Source organism: Telmatherina bonti, assembly GCF_933228915.1.
Source record: "Telmatherina bonti genome assembly, chromosome: 4".
NCBI lineage: Eukaryota > Metazoa > Chordata > Actinopteri > Atheriniformes > Telmatherinidae > Telmatherina > Telmatherina bonti.
The window spans coordinates 20462234-20484007 of record NC_136622.1 but is presented as its reverse complement, the minus strand read 5'-3'; the positions used below and the strand labels follow the sequence as shown (position 1 = coordinate 20484007).

General features: G+C 39.8%; 1 protein-coding gene across 2 annotated transcripts; it reads right to left on the bottom strand.

The window, feature by feature from the left end:
• Positions 1-5795: 5795 nt before the first annotated feature.
• On the bottom strand, positions 5796-7610 carry her9 (hairy-related 9). Of its 2 annotated transcripts, none has more exons than XM_079239501.1 (4): positions 7309-7610; positions 7020-7115; positions 6832-6919; positions 5796-6720 (listed from the first exon to the last, which is right to left on the bottom strand). In XM_079239501.1, the coding sequence occupies exons 1-4, from the start codon at positions 7414-7416 to the stop codon at positions 6140-6142; spliced, it is 873 nt and encodes a 290-aa protein (XP_079095627.1). In that variant the 5' UTR covers positions 7417-7610; the 3' UTR covers positions 5796-6139. The 2 variants fall into 2 exon arrangements, with proteins under 2 accessions (XP_079095627.1, XP_079095628.1); XM_079239502.1 differs by having other exon boundaries at positions 5796-6717.
• Positions 7611-21774: the final 14164 nt, after the last annotated feature.

The window sequence follows — 21774 nt, the reverse complement described above, 5'->3', positions numbered from 1 at the left end:
GGGACAATACCCCCAGCGTTGATGTGATAATGCTCTTGGAACAGTGTGGCTGTCACCACCTAGCTTAGCCAGGGTCCAGAGAGGACCACAGGTCTCAGCGCAGTGGGGTAGCTGGTCAGGAAAAGATGCCTTTCAACACATCCCAGAGCAGAATGCCCTTTCATCAGACATGCTTCATTTACAAAATCTAAAGCAGAGACGTACACTTTCTTTGCTTTTCCAGTATTATGCTGATGGAAAATTGCTTCGTGTAAAATGCCACATTTGCATTCTTTTAATGTAAGGAAACAAATAGAATTTGCTTTTGAAACAAGAGAATTGTATCTTTATAAGCCCAAATCATCAAGTTTTTTTGTTGTTTATCTCTAGTTTTAGTGTTTGTATTATTGTTTTTTTTTTTTTAAACATAAAAGCTGTTGTGCATTTGAATAGAAGAAATCAGGCATAATGACCAATTACTTTTGAGTAATGTGAACATTCTTGAGCGTAGCTGAGGGTGATTTTTTTTTCATACACAGCCCTCTCAGCATTGTTTTTCTTCCTCATTAAAGTTTTAAAACATATTGAACAGGTTGTAATTAGCTGAACTACATTTTGAACTAATATAAAAATTAACTTTGAACGGTTTAATTTGATGATTAAAATATTTGTTTGACATAACTAAACATATCTGATAAACTATATTTATTTACTAGTGTTTTTGGTTTGGTACTTTTAGAAATCCACTTACAGCATCAGCACTCATACATAAAAGTTAAAGCTGGATTTTGTTGGTAGAGTGACGGTTACAGTGCATCCACTGCACTGAAGACAACTTTTGAAATGTTGCATCACAGGAGGCATTGATTGGTTCATTTCTATCACTTAAGCATTGATTACTGCCTCCTGATGACATCCCCAAGTGGCTGCATATACTTATTAAAATCATTGAACCTAAAATCAAACCTTGGAGACCCCATGCTTGAATTCATGCATTCTTGAGGAACATGTGCAGACGCTTACAAAGAATCATCTATCTGAGAGATAGCAGCAAAAGTAGTTAAGAATCCCTGAGAGGCCCACAAGACTTCTCAGTCTAACAAGTATAGTAGTTGCATATGACAGTTGCAGTGTAATGGTGAAAATATACTCTTAATGTTCAGCATAGATTCAGTGCAGAAGAAAAAATAAAATTAAGATATTTTTTACTTTTTGTAAAAATTGTGAATATGAGTCATCAATCTCTACTGTTCAATTTGCATTTCGTTTAAAGCTCAAGAAGTGATTATTAGAAGCAAATGCTACTTGTCCTCAGGAATATTTTAAGTCAAATATAGAAATTTGAATCATGACAACGCATATTGAGCTTGATACACATTTTCTAAAAGAAAAACAATTGGACAAGAAACACAAACAGCAGTTATAAAAGATATATTACATTTGTTTTGAACTTTTTTTTTTGTAAAACTGGTCAGAAACCACCTGACCACAGGCAATACTCACACACTTTCACACATATAAAAACACACACAACTAATGTTAGCGAACATAACACTCACATATAAACAAACACCATCTTGATTAGACATTAGTCACATCACTGTGCATCATCTTCTTAAGTGTCAAACTGGGGACAAGTCAGGGCATGTTGTGAGACATAAGATCACAAACACATGCATCCACACCATTTAACCGCGGGTGATACACTAGGTGGAGATATTGGCTCATCTACTCCCAGAAAAATGTTTTCATTTAGATATAATTTGTTCATTTTATATTCACTGTGTAATATCTAAAACAGCAAGTGTAATAATACATGATGGAGAGTTTTTTCCTTTACTTGTGCACTTCAACAGACCATATGTCCATTATAATACTAAATGGGAATACCATCTTTTAAAAGACATATAGGCTAATAATGTCCAGAATAGTTTAAAGCTATCTCTTTGTTCTCAAAAACCAAAATAATCGATAACTTAAAAAACTTGAATGGATTAATAAAATCCTTAAAAGGCGCTGCCCAGTTTCCTATTCAGGTGTGTCTACCTCATTGCATCTGAAAAGTTTCATTTTAACACGTCAGAAGACAACATCAGTTGAATCTATACAATATTAAAAAATATTAATAAAATGTTATAAAACTTAAAGACAGGGTCCTCCAAGGCAACCTGGGAGTCAGCCAGGCGACCTCTAGCCCCAGTCAAGAGGACCATTAACTTTCTCTTGTGGAATCTGCATCAGTGGCAAAGGTTGTAAACCACAGGCCTGATGCCATGTAACCAAAGAAGCTGCTGAAAAGCCAAACTTGGCCTCAGACATACGTTCTGTAGACAAGCGGCAAGGATCAACGGAGACCACAGAACACGGACCCTGTGATATTTGATCAGGCTTGGCACGTCTGCGTGTTTCTGCCCACCCTGCCTCACCTCCCCTCGTCTGCACACACCCAACAACTCACACCCTGCGCCAGGGATAAGTGGTCCCTTGCTATAAATACAAAAGCAAAATGGAAGCCTGGAGAAAGCCAAAAAGAGCAAGCAAGGGGAGGAGGAAGGAGAGAATGGCTAAAACATCAAATATAAACATGTATTAATGAAGTGTTAGAGTCAAAATATGAGGTCACACAAAAAGACAGTTAAAAAAAGACAAAAGTCATATCCTATGGAGATGGTTTCTCATTTACTCTTTAAGACTCTGGAGAACAAACACATGAAGATGTGTCCAACACTTAAAAGTTTCTGCCCACTTCCTTCTTCTTAAATCATTTCCCCACACTTCGAAATCTGTCTGTCTGTGTCTTGGTGCTTATCCATCTCCCTATTGCACTTTCTGATCCCCAAGAAACAGGTGCAAGGGGAAGTGTCTGCACACAAGTTGACACACACACACACACACACATACACACACAGAGACATACATTTGATGCCTGAGGGCTTCTCCAGCCCCGCCTTTCTCCTAGAACCTGTGGCCAAAGCATGCAGAACATTTCCTTCTGGTCCAAATGGCTGCAGCGTCTTCAACGCGAAGAACAAATATAGCCTGTAATTCATGTGAAAGTCAGAGTTATGAAGCTCTCAAGCAATCCATGACCAGTGTCAACAACATGGTCAGTATTCCAATCAGTGAGGAGGAACTAGCTAAGGACATTTCTTGTTTGTCTTCATCATTCTTGTTGGCACTTTTTTTAAAATGGAAAATTGTTGCGTATAGAGGTTTAAACATTAAGTATAAAAATGACCTTCTCCAAAATGTTTATGGAAAGGACACTGGACAGTAACCCAAACTAACATAAATGGTGTTTGTTTTTTTTAAAGCATTATTCTATGGAACTGCGCACATCTGCAGGCATTTTATGCATATTTCTGTTAACCCTAGAGCTGTTGTCTTAACTGAGGATTCATTTGGTAGAAACAAGTTCTTGGAGTTGGTGAAACTGAAACTACCTGGAGATGAACATGCAAACTAAACGCATCAAGCACTACATAAACAATCCCAAACTTAACAATAGCAGCTGTGGATTTGGAGCGAGAGGTATAATGTTAAAAGTTTGGCGGCCACGTTGTTCGCGCGCTCCTCCATTCAGTCGCTAATGAGAATGATAATTTGTGACTCCTCTGATGACCCCGACCCCATTCAATAGCGGCTACTCCCAGGGGACGTGATTGCGCACATCCCCGAGGGACATCCAGCCCCCTGTAGGAATGTTCTTTTTTTGTATACCACAGAGGGGAATCCCGCCTGTTTCGTTTCTACTTGATCCATCACTACATCTACATTTTCTTAGTCTCACCTGTAGGCTACTACATTGGATTGGATAATAAATGTTTGCAGATTTAAACAGCTTATATATGGATGTGCTTTCAGTCCTCACAGAAATCTGCTGCTTTTTTAAATAACCTTGCCACACGTATCAAATTCTGCTGGACTGTTCAATTTAAGATAACGCAAACAGTGGAAATACGATTTCTGCTTTCATATTTCTCAGCATGTGTGAAGAGGCGCAGCAGCTTTAACATTTGCAGATTACAGCCACATTTTCGACCTGGAAATAAAATAAGCTCTCAGGAGTGTATATACCTACTGCTGGATCCAAGTCTCACCCCCCGATCCCTCATGTTTACACCGGACCAGGCGCCCTTCTTGGCGTCCACGCGTGTGTGTGTTCGCCTCCTCACCTCCGCGGAGAGGCTGCTGCACCGCCGGACTTGCCAGCGGGGATTTACTGACTGGCGCTGTGCCCAGCCGCAAGCAGACTAGTTCGCTCGGTTCTCACGACCTCAGCTTCACAATGGCATCTCTAAACTATTAACTCAGACACGAAGGCAGTAGGAATAACCGCAGAACCCACACATGCTGCCAACTTGTGTTTCAGTTTGTCTCCTCGCAGAAGGAAGCTGCTGTAGCATCACCGACAGTCGGGTTTCGGTGTGTCATTTACTGGCGGTGTCATCGGCAGGGCACTGGTGGGTGAAAGTGAGAATGCAAGTATGCGAATCAGAGAGTCAGTCCAACTGTAATACCAGAAGTTTAACAATTTATCGGTGAAAAACACTCAAGTCACCCATGTGCATGTGAAACTGATTAAATTAGGTATAGATAATTTAAAAAAAAAAACCTAATTCAACTTAAGGATTAGTTAATCAATAACGTTACAAGACAACACTGTGTTCGAACTGACCCCTCAAAGTCTGCATTATTCTCTATAGCACTTGTAATCTCTAAAATTCAGCTTTTTAAATAAGCTGTAGAAGATATTTGAATGGGGTTTCTGGATATATTTGTGAACTGTGAAAATCAAGGAATGTTTTTTTTAACACTTTCAATCCAGTCTTCCATTTGGCCTGTGCCAGCCATGCGCAAACCAGGCGCGCCGGCAAGGTATTAAATGTTAAAGGGTTTTTGACCAGCGATCACCAGTTTGTAACCTTACACCAAGCACAAGGGTCTGCTCACCGCAAGTGGCTGCCACACGGCTCGCACCATGCCACCTGACAGAAACATTGCCCTCAGTCGTGGGCCCCACAAACGGGGAGAAGATAGTCAGAGACAGAAACACAGAGTGAGAAAGAGAAGAAGAATTTCCGGCTGGGAGGAAAGGGTTCCAAACATATCCAAGCCTTCAAAATCATTATCTTGAATTTATATGTGAGCATGCGAGACAGGTTTAAGTTATAGGTACAAGCTGCTAAATTTCCATAACCTGAAACTGGTTTAAAAGTTCCTTCGTTCCTCCCATCGTGGAGGTGTAGGCCCACTGGGAGAGGAATTAAACAATTGATGCACAAAAGACAGGGAGAATCCTTCCATATTCTCTTTTCACTGAGGCAATCTGTTAGTGACATTAACCCCTGAGCGCATTTCCCAGGCTCATGAATAGGGTTTAAGACTTCTTAAAGCTCCCGCTGCATACAGGATGAGACCCTTTTCAAACTTTTAATTACCTTTATAGCAATAGAAAAATACACCCCCATTGTCCACGGGACAATTCTCCAAAAGGCCAGATGTAAGGAGCTCCCGCCAAACTGGTGACAAGGTGCCCACTTGAGCCCTACAAGATAGGAGCTTAAAATGGGAGGTGATCGTTATTTTGTCGGTTTCTCCGTGTGATCTGTATACATCAAAATGACTATAACACGCAGGCATACTTTAAAACAAATATGGAAAAAAAATAAATAAATAAAAGCAACACTACTGTTTAAATGAACCAAAGAATAAGGACGTGACAGAAACAGGCGCAATTTCAGAAATGTCATTTATTAAAACATCATGTTTTCTTTTCAACACACACAAAAAGAAACACGATATAAAACGCAACTTTGGTATAACAATCAATAACACATCTGTACAAAACTAAACCTTTTATATAAAAAGTACTTCATAGCAAAAGTTTTCTATAATTCTTTCATCTGCATCTTTACCATCGGCATCCAAATGTTGGATTTAACAATAAATTAAGAAAGGAAGAAAGGAAGAAAGAAAGAAAGGAAGGAAGGAAGGAAGGAAGAAAGAAAGAAATGCCCATTTTAGGCAACTCCTGTTCCATTAAACGAAACATCAAGACTACAGGGGGTATAAAGTGGTCCATTACCATCCCATAGCAGAAAAGTCACAGGTTGAGCCGCCATAACAGTCGTGTTTGCAGTCTCTCTGAGTCTTTTGGCTACCAAGGCCGCCACACAGGCTCGCTGCTATCTGAACCAGTGCTCAACCCGACTGGACTAACCGCCTGAGACCCCCCAGAGAAGGAAGTCATGCCATGGACAGGCGATGCTGCAGTCGGCGCTGAACTGCCGTGCACCGGACTCGCGTTAACCGCAACAGGCACCCCTGCGTTTGCGTAAAGAGGGATGACAGGGGCCGTAGCTGAGGCAAAGGCCGGGTTGGGGATCAAAAAAGCAAACTGTCCGTCGGTCGCAGGCACCAGCTGGAAGCCGCCAAAAACTTTAGGGGAGACGGCCTCTGCTGGGCTGATTTTGGAGCTCATGGCGCCACTGATGGGCAGAGTGGATGGGAGCTGCACATGGAGAGGTTGGGCCAGGTGCCCCTGCTGGGACGGTGTCTGCTGCGCGTAGTTCATGGACATCATCTGGCTCATGCAGCTGGACAGGTGGTTGAGAAGCCTCGATCTCACCTCTGCATTCACTCCCTCTGAGGTGGACAGGAAGCGGGTCACCTCGTTCATGCACTCGTTGAATCCGGCTCGGTATTTACTCAGGACCGTGGCATCTGCTGAGAGCGCTGCTGGCAGAGGACACCACAGGATATTAGTGACGTCTTTAGCTCTTTTCTTCGCTCGCAAGATCGTCGTTTCATTCTCTTAATGACTCAAGTTGTATTATTAAATAAACTTACCGCTCATCTGCACGCGCTGCAGGTTCCTCAAGTGCTTCACCGTCATCTCCAGGATGTCTGCTTTTTCCAACTTTGAATGTCTGGAGCTCTACGGAGAATAATTTAAAAGATTGGGTTAATATTCGGACATGTAATGCGTAATAATGACATATAAGAGGTAAAAGAGTCAACTTTTATGAACAACTTACATCTTTCTTAAGCGCATCCAAGATGAGAGTCTTAAGCTGCCCGAGGCTTTCGTTTATTCTCGCTCTCCGGCGTTTTTCCATGATGGGTTTTGACGACTGTAAAAAAAAAAAAAAAAAAAAAAAAAAAAACCAAGGAAAAAATAACATTTAATTCTATGAACATTTTGTTTTAAAATCCTGAACACGAAGAATTAATATAATAGATATCGCATAAACTAATCACTGAATGAAATCAATTTATCCTCACCCAAATACTAAGAATCTGACTAATAAAGAATAAAATCCTTACTTTTCTGTGCTCACTGGCATTTTTGGGTTTGTCCGGTGTGTGTGATCCGTTTGCAGGGGCACCGGCTATTGGGGATGCCGTCTGCTTTTCCATAGTGTCAGCAGGCATTATTGGTCAAAGCAGGTAGAGTAACGTAAAGAAGTAAATCCTCTTTGCGCGGAAAAGTCTAAATCACTTGGTGACACTGCAGGACATATAAGATTGGCCTGGCAGTCTGCGTCCCACCAACGAGTCAGTGTTGTGCCGCTTGTTATCACTGAGCTGTCATTCGAGTACAGGAGCGTGCGGTGCGTCGTGCAGCGCAACTTTCCACTTCTGCCGCCGACACACGCCGCTGTGGTACTTATACACGTCTCGCGTGCTCCCAGTTCGTGTGAAACCCTCTCTGCATTCTTTCCCACACTCGCTTCAGCCAATAGCAGAGAGGACTCACCCATCGGGCGCGGGGCAGACCGCTGATTGGACAACACCCCCGCGGGCCGTCAGTCACGCGCTGCTCAATCAGCCCTGCAGGGACAAACAACAAAGCGGAGCGAGCAGCAGCGACCGGGCTGGGCTGTGAAGTGATAAGAGGGGGGAATGCGCTGGATGTTTGCTTCCAACTTTCCTCTGTGCCCGTCAAAAATGTTATAGGAATTGATGTGTGTGTGTGTATGTGTATGAGAGAGAGAGAGAAAGAGGAGATAGATGGATAGATATATTTTTTTCTTTTTTACAAAAAGAATGCAGTTTGGTTCAAAGCAGCGATTCTCAGAACTCAGCTTTTTTATGATTTGATAGATAAAAATCAGATCATTTCTAATATCTTATCACTGCATGAAAGGCAGTGTTGTTGGTCGCTTTTAAGCTACGTTGTGTCAGAGGTGGGCCATAAATGCCGACTACGATACCCTCTGCCAGTGCTGATAGAGTTGGCCCTAAAGCTGAATACATTAAATATACCCTTATCCCCAAACTTAAAAACAAACACACTCCTTATCTATTTTAAAACTCATCTTGTGCCTATAAGGAACATACATCTGTACTGGCACGCGAGGCGGTTGGCAGCAGCACGCACCGAGCCAATGGCATGCGGAAACTTTATGCAAATAAAGCAGCAGGCTCTCCGATTGGCTGAGCGACAAGCTCCGTGTCAATCATCCCAGAGCGGGAGTTGCTCAAAGGGGGGAGGAGAAGCTGAGGGCGCACATCTGTCCGCGTGCCATTCACGCATGGTCTTCTGCGATCTGCGCTGAGCACGTGCCAAAACTTGCAGATTAAAGCTTGTAGACCAATAAACTATAAAAGCTGGAAAAATTTGCCACATTGAAATAGAATAGAATAGAGATTTAGAAGTTTGTCTCTAATTTATGTTGTCAACTTGAAATTAGATTATTGTGAAAGTCTGGTTGGAAACTTAAAATAATTTTCAAGAAAACATTATTAATGCCATTGACAGTTGTTTTTCTAAGTGCCTGTTATAGATGTTATATTATAGCCTACGTGCGTGTTGGTTTTTTTGGGGGGATGAGGAAGCAGGCTGTTAAACGCCATCATCGGAACACTGCCATTTAACACTTGTGTCCACATGTTCCTTCCATTAGACTCATGTGGATGAAGTTTGAAGAAGAACGCTATCTAGTGGCTCACTGTGGAACGTCAACTAGTTAAACAGAAATCAGTTTTAACACAAATAATGAGCACATACACATAATGTTTAACTCTTTGTAACCTTAGATGTAATCCGTTTCATGATGTAGATAGACAGACAGACAGACAGATAGATAGATAGATAGATAGATAGATAGATAGATAGATAGATAGATAGATAGATAGATAGATAGATAGATAGATAGAAAAAAAGAAAGAAACCAAGAAGGACAGAACCATTATTATTCTTAGACTTATTTATTCCGCTTTCAATTAAATACTGACAAATTAAATTAGGTATAGCCAACTAGAAAAGCACTCAGAAAATTCCTGGATCCAATAGGTGATCCAGATCACCACCAAAATTAAATCTGTTCTTCCTTTTCACATTTCCAACAACTCCTGAAAATTTCATGGAAATTGGTCCTTAACCTTTCGAGTTATCTTGAACTCAAACAAGCAGACAGACAGATAAATGCTGGTAGAAACAACCTCCTTGGCCGAGGTGATGACACCAAGGCTGCTTTATGTTCACACTGGCTTACAGTGACCACAAGGTGGCGCATCTCTGCATAAAAAACCCTTGTAATAAAAAAAAATTTAAAAAAAGCAATGCTGTTGTTTTAAACTATGTATTATGATCAAAATGTGTGATCAGGTTTTAAAAGTCGCTAAGTAGAACACAATTTTTTTTAAAAAGTATCTTCTACGTGAATGTTGTAAGAAATCAGATAAATGTGACAGAAACAGGGATGATTTTACCCTAATAGTATAGGATACATACATACATGCTGAACTCATACAGCAATAATTATTTCGGTCCATTTTTTAAAACCATATTTATTCCTGTATATATAAACAAAATAGGATGCCTTATTTTTAAAGAATAAGGGGACTCTTGTTAATTATGTAATTTATTGATGATGATAATGATGTAAATTATGTTTTCATACCATGTGCATCATGTATATGTTGTTTATTTACATTATGTACATTGACACAAAAACCTAAACCTAGCAGATGAAAATCACGTTCCTAAAATTTAGCATCTGTGACACACAGCTCCACTTCTCCCTACCTAGATAGTTCCTGTCTGTGGCATCAAATTACCCCTGCAGGACTGATGTCTGTCTATAGCAGCACCTGTGTCCTTTCTTCTTCTTCAGACTGCCTCATCATGAACTCATTATATTCTGTGTTATGACTGATTGCCAGATGTTTAAATAAGTTTGTGGTGTTGCTTCAATATTTCTTTGTCCTGTTGTTCAGTTCCACAAGTGCCTGAGCTTCATAGTAAGTGATGATTGAACAAGTAAGTGAGCAGCACACTGACACACTACACTTCTCCGCTAATAGAACACTACCGTGCTATGTTGTAACTTATTTTATGTATGAGTATGGCAGGTGGAAGAAAAGTAGTTACTACCATTTGGGTGTCACTTAGACAATATCTTGACAGTATGGTTTTTTGTCATAGGTTTTCAGTTGGAAATAAACTACATACTCACCCAAATAACTAAACTATGAATATTTTATCATGAAAATAAATTATATCTGCTGTCAGGGGTATTGATCATGCAACGTTGATCTGTACATCACTAATTCATATGGATTTTACCACATCAAGTTTCTTCCACAACCCAATGTAAATTTATGAAAAGTTCTATAAATACAAAGAATTCTGGTCAGTTGACCTCATTTCCTTTTTTTGTTTACTTTTATAAAGCTAACAGTGAGATTTTGCAGAGCAGAAGATGCTATGATTTGGATCATGTTGAGATCACAGCACCACCAACAACAACAAACAGCAGCAGTATCATTGATGATATGCAAGGCCCCCAGACTAATAAGGGTGTCCAGATTTTGACCTCAACGGTCACTATCCTGCAGGTTTTTAATGTGTTCCTGTTCCAACACACCTGGCTTCCATTAAACGGATCCAAAACCATTTAAGTTCTGCACAATGGCTGATTCATTGGCGTCTGGTGTTTTGAAGCAGGGATACATGGGAAACCTGCAGAATTGTGGCCCTTCGAGAAACGGAACTGGACACCCCTGGAGTAGTGTCTCATCACTGAAACAGAATCTTTTTTACAGCTGTCAATCACACTGGCACAGTTTGGACTGCTTTGTAAAAGTCCTGGTCCGCTTCCATGAATAGCAGAGTTCATTTGAAGTAGTGTGAATGTGCAGTTGAACCCTGGTGCCACCAGGAGGGTCATGAGGTGGTTGCATGCAGTGTGAAAGCAAATAGATCTGAGAGATGCATTGACGCATATCTATCATGTTCCTTTTGACTGCAGCCTTTATGGTCCATTCTGAAAGCAGTAGCAGGCAGTTTAGGATGCAGGTGTCACTCCAAATCTGCACAGTGCCCTCTACCTTAAAGCACTGTCAGACTGGGGACTGAACAGTGGCCACTGACGTCACTCCACTTGTGATTGCAAATTCAAATTAAATTTTGCAACCATTTTTGCTGGGTGGCCATGAAAATGAAAAGGAATGTCCTTTTTTTTTTATTCTTTTTACTTCTGCCATAAAATGAGCAGTGTTGAAAGCTCTTCCTGATGTTGTTTAAATTGACATGGGCCATAGCAACTTTTTTTTTTTTTTTATATATATAGTAGCGCAAATAATTCAGTTACTAACTCAGTTACTTTTTGGAAAAAATAATCAGTAATTGTAACTATATACTTTTTAATATATCATTCCCAACACTGCTAAGTGTCCCACTGCAACATACTGGGTGGCTCACTGCCTTTCCTGCTCATACTGGTTATATTCTGGTTTAAACAGCAGAGTAAAAACAGAAATTCATGACTAAAAAAAGCTGTTAGCTCCTGGCCAATTGATGAGCCAGATTCTCTTCTTATTTCTTCTTGGTCTATGTTGCTTTGGGGAATTTCACCCCTAACAAGTTCTTGTTAATACAGGGTGTTGTCCAGGCAGTTAGTTCGGCTTAAGTACCCCAGACTATCCTGGTGACACTATGGTGTAACTGGTATGAACGACACTCAGTGCCAAACTGCATTTGACACTTTAAAGCAAAGACAATGCTTAATACAATTGTTATCACAGATTTGAACTCTCTGGCTGTCCAAAACAGCCTGAGTACTGATATTCAGCAGTGCACATGACATGGTGCAATAAAGCACAACACAGGTGTGACGTGATGATCAACACTGAAACAGTTAAGACGTGTTTTCTCAGGTCCAGAATGTGGCTGGACAATGATGTGTCTTCAAAATGAACTAGAGACAGAGAGTGTCCTTGTCAGAAATTTATGTAAGAATGTGTGGTGCACTGCATCTTGAAATGACTCCTGGAAGTAACACACTCATGACTTTTGTCAGATTTTTGTTAAATTGAAAGTTTGGATGCAGAAACCTACAAGAAATTAGGGGAGATCAGTCTTTTGTTGAATTGCAGATTTTGATGACACCAAGGGAGAAAGGTTTTAAACCAGTCCTACCAAACTGCGCTGAAATCTACTCAGGAAAAGGATTGTCTACTAAATTTTGAGCATCTTGTACTTGTTTATTTTTTAGAATAAACCTGTTCACATTGAAAATCCACCTTATGTTCCTATTTCACATGAGGCCTTTTATTGTAACTAGTTGATTACAATGGTTTTAATAGCAGTTGTTTTCTGAGGATAAATTCTGAGATTTTATTATTAAATCGGTCGAAAATAGCAGACAACAACTGCTTTTAAGCCGGTGTTCATGATAGAATCTTAATCTTTAGTCTGTAAGACTCATGCAAAATTATTAAAATAATTATTACAAATCAGTAATTATTGCATTGGTACACATTTCAAGGATGCAAAGTTGTAAAATCTTCAAACTGATTGACAAAGTCTGTGATCCTTTCTTGGCGAACAGTGGATTGCAACAAGCTAAATGTAATAAAACTTTCTGAAGTCCTTCATCAATCCAGACTCAAATCAAGTAAAAGTCATTGTTCAGTGGCTCATGCCCCCTCCTCCCTCTCTAAAGGTTAATTCTGCTCTACTGCAGCATGGTGGTCACTTGTTTACCCAGGATTCTGAGTCTCAAGAGCCAGCTGTGTGTGCTTGGGTTCACATCCCTTTTATTTGCTTTTGGATCCGCCCAAATGAAGCAGAGCTAATTCTACAGAGTGCCACAGAGATTACACAACTGCTCCCCGCAGTAGTGGAATTACTAGGAATTTAATTTAATAAGTCTGCATAGGTGGAGGAGCACCTGTTGAATCTGATCCGAAGTCAGAACAAGGCTAAAACCTCATGGTATTTTAAACCATATCCATCAATAATTCCACTTCTCTGATTCTGCATTTCAAAGATATGAACACAGGAAACAGAAGAAATCTGATTCAACTGAAATCAACTTTTTGGTTGACTTCATCACGAAAGTATCATTAAAGGTGATGCTGGCCCTGTTGACCTGAGGAATGTGGAGAACAGAAACTGCTGATGATCAACATTCACCAGACAAGAGCCAGTACTTGCTTTTGACTTGGCGTTATGAGGCAGAGGTCTGCAGGAGGCGATGTTGGAGGAGATGAAAGGGCCCAAAAGGAGGGTGAAGCTGTGTTTGCAGATTTAGCAGAGTTCAGTAGTCTCTTGTCCGCATTCTCTCAGTGCTCAGCAGCTCCTTTTGACTGCTGTCTGCTTAATTTGTTGTTGTACAATGAGTCTGTGCACTTCTCCAAATCCATGTGCAGAATGCAGACGGAGAGTCAATTATATCTGTATTAGCTGGTGTTGGACTGGCAATCCCTTTATACACACTGCTAAATCAAGTGCTATAGGAGATGTATTTACAACAATGAACCCCCAACACTAAAAATGTTACAATGCCCATTTTGGTGGCTTTGGATTTATTTCAGATGCTGCAGCTGTTTTAGAGCGGAAACAGAGATAAGTATCAAGTAATGGGGCTGCTAAACCAGTGGAATAATAAGTTTGATTTAAAATATCAGTCACGGCAATGTGTGCATCTACAAGAACTTTAAGTTGAATACAGTCTTTGCATTTTATGCTCTTTTATACTACATTCTACTAATAAATATTGGGATGCTTCTTTTATCATGTTTAGCTAAATGCATCTAAAAGCATTGATACAAACATGTAGAGTACATTTCACTATGAATTAATAAAATCTTATCCACCCTAGTGCATCATCTTTCAAATTTAGGAAACATAATGACCAGACAAGGTCTTCACTTGAAGTTTACCTGAGTACCTGTGTTCTCTGGACTTTCATTTGGGGGAAATCTTTCATCCAGTTGGTCTAATAAGATTAATTCACTTATTTATCTTGAACTCATGATGCAATAGGCCTATAAATGCACATTTTGTGTTTCATTTAAATATAAAAGACTTAAACTTGTTATGTAATTTTTTTAGGGTGCTGTGACAACTGCCACTTAAGAAAAGAAGACTACTTTCCTCTTTTAATACTTCCTCCTACCAGTGGTTTTACAAGTTGGCAATCTGGACAAAATAACTTGATGTTCTGTTTCCACATTGAAGATGACAGCAGGACTTCAAAGGTCCTGTTAGTACCAGTTAGTGCTGTGAAGTTTCTGAAACAAGTAAAGCCAGAATTCTGACACCAGCAGATCTAATCTTCCGAGTGAAAGGACTCCTGCAGCTGCTGCATTCACTGCTCGCTCCGAGAAGAGGGATTTGCAGAATCTGCACAAATCCAGCCATAATGGTTCATCATGGAATATGATTAAATGTTGAAGAATTAAGGTTAACACATTCCTGTGTGAAAGTAAGAGCACTTTTCCTTGCAGATGTTGGCAAATGATCTGAGGGGACTTTCTCCTGAAAAAGTGAGATATTCCAAGTGCTTTGTTGCTAGGATTTCCCAAATCTGGGAGTGGCCAGATGAATTAAAGATTCTTACACCCATCATTTGAGCTCGTATTGATGTATTACCAGGACAGCAGGGTGCTTTAAAAGAAGTCAGCATTTGAATAAATTAATTTGAAGCTGGGAATATTTCTCATGGCCTTACAGGGGTGTGTGCATTGACTGAAAGGCTTCAAAGCTGCATGTTTTGCACCCCAAACGTGAGGGAAAGTGCTATTTTTTTCACAGATTTTCATATTATTCTTCCTTAATCTCATTACTCCCTTAGCTGTTTTCATACCTGCAGGGGGAGAAAAAAAAGCTTATGATCAATTATATTTGCCTCACTTTTCAAGCAGCTTGTTGTCATTTTGCCATCTGCAGACCAGCATGTCCAGTACAATGTGGTGTATTCATTGAGCCTCATGGCTTTCTGAACAGAGAGAGACCCTTTTCTCCTGCTTCTCACCCTGATTCAAGGCTTTCTTCTCCCTTTTAAGTGGGCTGTTGATGAGGTTAGTCTAATCAGATTAAGTCAACTCACATTGGTCTCTGCAGTTTGTTTTCCTTCCAAAGGCATCCTGACATCTCCTATACTTTTCCTTTATCCTCCTCTTTGCACTTTTCATCCAGGCTTCCACCCAAAAAAATCCTTTCAGGAGAGGTCCCAATGGACTCCTTTATAAACAGCAGTTCCCCAATGATATAGGTTATTTAGAATGGGTCACTAGACTGCAATACATGGGAAAAGCCTTTTAAGTTGTGCAGTGACGCATTTGGACATTTCCACTGGTGTCTGTGTGAATGCCAGAGATTAGGTAAACACAAAGCACTAAATTGAATTCTGGAAATCGCTGGAACCTCTAATTTGATTGCAAGATAAATGTTTGAGGGATGTTTTGTAAACTACACGACTAATGCAATCTCTACTTTTATCTAGAGAGTGATGCTTTCATGGCTCACTTGTTTATTAGTGTTTTAGTTAAATGACTAAGATTTATTGTTTCGATTTTGTAAGATGTGGCTGCTATACTCAGAGAATATTAACAGTAATTAGCTCACCACATTAATGTCAAGGGTTCCTCTTGAAGATCTAGGTTGGTAGAATCTGAATTTGTCATTTTGGTCTAAGTTTTCCTACAATCTCTTGTGGAAGTAGATAGTCATACAACCAAGAAGAAAATGTTGAGCATAAATAATATAGGAAGCGTTGTGAGGCAATCATGTGTTCTTTGTTTATTAAAAATGACTAAATAGTTAAAAATCTGCATTAGCAGGAGCCAACAAAGAAAGTAAAATGTTTAGAAAGTTTACGATTCCATAGTGAAATCTTATTTTCATCTAATTCTTATGACTCATATGCATAGTCACTGAGTTAAGAACCCACTACAAGTACCTGCTAAAAATCTTGTCTTCAGAAAAGTGCTGAAGCTTCATTCCCCCACTAATAGCAGGCTTACAACAACAGTGAACACAACAGAGTAGGTCTTTTTAAATTACTTCAGTATCCCTCCTCCTCCACCTTCTTATATGGCAGCCCACTGACTGAATGGGGGATGTAGAAGCATTTCAAGCTAATGGATCTAAGCGACTGTCCACATAATTACATAACAGCATATCAGCAGACCTTTGAGCTCCACACTCGCAGCTTGGACGCACCGCAGCACTTCATTCACAGCCCCACAGTGGAATTTGCTATGACAGAAATGACCCTTTTGGGCACCCTTAAACAAGGTTGCACTCCATGGGACTGGTACCCCCCTTCTCCATCTGCATACAAAGTCCTGGATTTAAAACAGAGGGTGGGTGCTCAAAGACAAAAGATCAAATGTGAAGAGTGAAGACTATTAAAAATTTGACCTAGCGTCAAAGTGAGTGAAACCCTCAATTCATTTTCTTTAGTTTTAATTGGCTGTTTCCATTATTTCTGCTGACTAACACAACAGATTTAGCCAAATATTTTAAATACATTGTGAGTATCTGGTTTTGTTTCAGTCATTCCTGATGTCTGTCTTTACCTTAATCTTGCTAAAATGATATTTTCTTCCTTAAATATTCAGTACAAAGTAAAACATTAATTTGTGTATTTACCAAAGCTACAGATAAAATCATTAAGACAACTTTCTAGAGGTCCTTTATTCTAGGGATAATTATGATTACAAACAACAAACATACACAGAGAAAAAAATGAGGCAGAAAATATCCTTTTTGACTCTTTTGGTCTAAATTGAGTTTGTGTCTAATCCATTCCACCCAAAATCAAACAGATCTAAAAGGAGAACAGGATTTTTCACAGGCTGTGGTGAATAAGTCAAACAGACAAACACAATGTAGAAAATGGAACATTTGTTGCTGCATTAACATACTGGCTTCTCAGTCAGTTTGTACTCATAATGGACCCTTCCAAACCGTCACAGGCCAAATTATTTAAATTTAGACTGATGTCCTCTCAAGTCGTGACCAAATTTCCACACAAAAGTTGCAGTCTATCTATGCCAACAGATCAAGTGGAAAATCCCTCAAACACAAAGCAGCAGTTTTAAGATTTCCCCTCTTGATTTTATACCATATTAAAAGTGCCATTGATCTTTTTGTCCAGTTTTGTTGACCAAAGAAATGCTTTGCTCTTTCGTTTTTCTTCACTAAAATGACTCCATTTATGTAAGGGCAAAATCAATGCAAATTAATCCTTTATTCATTTCCCTGTGAATAATTTGAGTCTTTGCACTTTTGTCTGGGGCCCGTGAGCTAAACAAAATCATAAGAAAGGTGGAGAATGTGAACGCTGATTCGCCAGTGGAAAAGAGAGATGACCCCGCTCATGGGTGACAAAGACTCCTTTATGGACTTGGTGTGAAGCCATGAAACAGGCGTATTCCACACTGAGTGACCAGCACCACGGGAGATCCAACATGTGCAAAGATGGTGCCCCAGTAAAAACAAGTCTTTTTACACACATAAAGGAGGTTAGAGAACCAAAAAGAGCCATAATCTTTGCTATTCGTAAATGCAGTTTCTGTGGGGTGTGATGAAAGCATGGCCAGCGGCTGTGCGGCAGACTGTCTGTGGCACCCATGGATTTATCATCAACTCTTTCTAATCAAACAAGGGTTTTTTTAAAGACTGAAATCTAATATAACAAACAGGTGCATACTTTCTGATAGATTATTAGAGTCCAATGATAGCATTTTTTTTTAAATATTTCATTGCAGGAATCCAAATGCAAAGAAAAAGAAAAGTAAAATCTGTTTTCGTACTTTATCACTACAATGCAGTACTGAACCTAATACTAATATGTAGATTTCCATAAATATGTTATTGTTTATATTCTGTTACAGATGGAAACTGGGCATGAGAATTTGTGTTGGTTCAGAATGGGATGGTATTAGTGTGTGTGTTTGTGTGTGTTTTTGTACATGCACACGTGTGCCTGTGTGGGTATGGTCAGGTTGTAGGTGAACACTTGCATTTCATAATGTAAAAATTGGTGTTTTATTATGTTAAGCACTGTGCTGCCTTTCTGTATGAAAAGTGCTCTATAAATACATTTAAATTTGATAAGTTGAATCTTGAGGGCATGAAACAGATTTCCTAAGCTTTAAATTTAAACATCCCAAAAACCTCAAATGCATTTTTGTCAGTTTAATGCAGGAAAAACAAATGAAAACTGATAGAACTTAAGTATCAGATGGATCTTGCCTAGAAATCTTATTTTACAAAAAACTACTTTGTCACAACTAACATTGCTTTCCTTATCAACATAAGGACAGACTGCACTCTGAGAGCAGAAGCTGCTGACTTTATAAAATGCTGGTGGAGTATACTGATCCTTCACTCATTCCTTTATATCATAGTTTTCTCCCTGAGGCTGAGCTCAGCGTATTTCTTCACAAAGCCTGAGGTACACCAAAGGATACAGACCACAGCAGAACACCTTTATGAGACATTTTCCAAATCCTGGCTAAAATAGTACGTTGAATATTGTGGAAATCATCCCAAACTCGCGCAGCATTCAAAATGTCTGTACTGCCAGCCAAGGGCTTCCACATTTGTAGTCACCTCCAACATCATTCCACCATCAAAGTGTCCTCTTAACCACAAACATCACCACCCTTCCTTTTCCCTGTGAAGTAGAGATTCACACACTTCACAGCAAGTACCCTCCCTTTAACTTTTATTTTGGACCAAAGACTGCAAAGGAGATGACTTGTGTCTTTGAAAACACATGTATCAATCACATCAAACGCCCAGGAAACAAAAGTAGAGGCTGGCAGCATCAGACAAACACTCCCATTTGTCACTCCACTCTCTTGTATCATGTCACAGATGAAGGAGGGCTTGTTTATTCTGGAATATCTCTCACACTGTAAAGGTGAAAAGAACATGCCGCTCGGCCCATTCAACAAACAAGCGAAGTACTGTGTGGTCAGTTACAATAAACACGGATCAAAGAGCACAAAGTGGACCTCTGTTTCATAATGCCCCATGTGGCACAAGCTTTTTTCTTGCAAGGCCCTCACATTCGATCTTCCCACACTCGTATACAAATTCACCATTAATAGGCTCTGAAAAGTGTGATTTTCAGCTCCCACTCTTGTGTTCCTCATTTTTGTCCCATCCCCAGCCCCCTGCCTGGTACTGACCCAGTCAGCACACTCCATCTGCCCCCTCTGTTGCCCCCTCCAGCCCTGGGAAGAAGAGGCCCATGCAGGAGCTAAAACTGGGGCTCATTAGCAGCACCCACCTGGAGGTTGGATGGGGGCTATCAGGGGACCAGGGGGCCAAGGCCTTGATCTGTTGGCTGTGAGCAGCGTTGTGGCACACAGCAGGGACAAGACTGCGGCAGCATGGTGCTACACAGCACAAAACACCATTAAACATACAGCGCTTCAACGGCCAGCCTAATCTGAGTAATTGTTCCCTGTGCAAAGACACACCTCTCCCTGTGCTGCCTTTCAACTCATAAATGTCACACAGTCACGTTATGGCTGTTTGTCTTGATGGCATCACCACAACGCAAACAGTGTCTGAAGCAATTATTGAAACAGGTACCTTTGGTGTTGTTTGAAGTCTAAACACCATATGCAAAATGAAATCTCATCAGCAGCTCATCACTGCCTGTCCCTCATCATACTGACCAAGAAATCTCATTATTGTTTGAGGGGCGTTGTTTGCTGGGAATGAGCAGTTCCTCTCTCTGATGTGGGTTTGTTGAATTATGCTTGTAGGTTAGTATGCTTGTATTGTGATGGTCTGGAGCTCCTGTGGTCTGTCGTCCCCCGTCGAAGGAGAAACAAAGGGATTCCACTGGGACAGCAGCAAGACTCCTGAGTCATGTGGCTCCGGTTGTGCAGATTGCACCCAAAGAGTCACATCACTGTTTGACAGCACAGCAGACATTTTGTCTTAGAAATATACATTTGTAAGGATTTAACGTAATAAAATTAAAGTAACAATCATTTTGAAATAGTGCTAAAACGGATTGTTAATGATCAATTTCATCCTACACGGCTGAACATCAATCTGATTTAGCTTTTTTTCTTTTCTTTTTTCTTCTTTCAATGTAACCTACCCTGTTTTACATTTTGCTTCAGTTGTAGGCAGTAATATTAACACCAGGATTGTGTGGTAGCCAAAAATCTTCAGAAAAATAAATCATTTTATTAATATCTGGACAGTTCTACATGACTGTATCTTTAAGTGTGTTGTTATTTAACAGAAAAAAGCAGGTTAGCTGTCTACCTGATTTAGAGCTACAATGGATAATGTGACTAAGACCTCAAATAACTCTTAAATAACATTCAATTAAATATTTACAATTTGATAAACACTTAAAACATTGTTCCTCAAATAATTCTGCATAGTGTTTCATAATAGATATTATTTCAGCTACTGAATCCTCTAACTGAATAACCCTCCTGTTCTTCATCATGCCAATGATACCATCAGTTAACTACAAAGACAGTGGAAAAAACAAGCAAAAATGCAAAAGTTGAACCAGTTACATCTAAAAACCTAATGTACTTCTGCTGATGGCTTAATTTTTACAGCGACAAGGTTGTTAAATAGTAATTTATATTTAAAAAAAAAAACTAAATTGTCTTTACAGAACTTCTTGATTTTTAAAATATGTATTATTTTGTTTCTCATATCTTCCAATATGTCAGTTTGTGAAAAGCAACCTCTTAATTCAGGCTCTTGCTTTGTTTTATTGCAAATTTACACAAAGGAATGACACATGAGAGAGTTTTTAGAAACCAGTTGAGCAGGGTAGCTGAACTAGTTGACACATACATGTCGTCCCATGTACAAAGCCACCACAGCAAGCCTGAGCTTGAGTCCCAGCCTGTGACTGTTTACTGTATGTGATCTCACACTCTCCCCTTTTTCCAGTCCTCTCCCAAAGACCTGTTCAGTTCAATCAAAATTAAAAGTCACTCATGTTTAAAAGAAGGAGTATAACTTAAATCCAGGAGAAATGTTTTGTCATAGCTTATCTCCAGCGTCATTCTCTTTTCACCTCATTTCACCTTTTTTTAAATCTAATTCATTTCTGTGCTTGTTGCCAGGTTTGAAGGTGCTTGGTTTAGATTTGAAACTAACATGGGTAAACTCAAAATACACTTTCTCCATTTTTCCACACATAAGGAGTTGACCATGCCAAAATACTATCAAGAACCATCAGCAGCAAAAAAAAGACCTACAACAAATCATTCATTCATTTATTCATTATCCTAACCGCTTAGTCTGATTAAGGGTCACGGAGACGCTGGAGCTTATCCCAGCAGTCTTTTGGGCAAAAGGCAGGGTACACCCTGGACAGCTCGCCAGTCCATCACAGGGCTACAACAAATAACCAATGACAAAAACAGAATTTGAACAAGCCTCAAACGTTACATCCAGCTGCCAGCTAGGAGGGATTATATATGTCTGTACAAGTGGCCTTAACTCCTCTGCACAGAAATGAGCGGTGGTCTATGTTTTTCATCAAC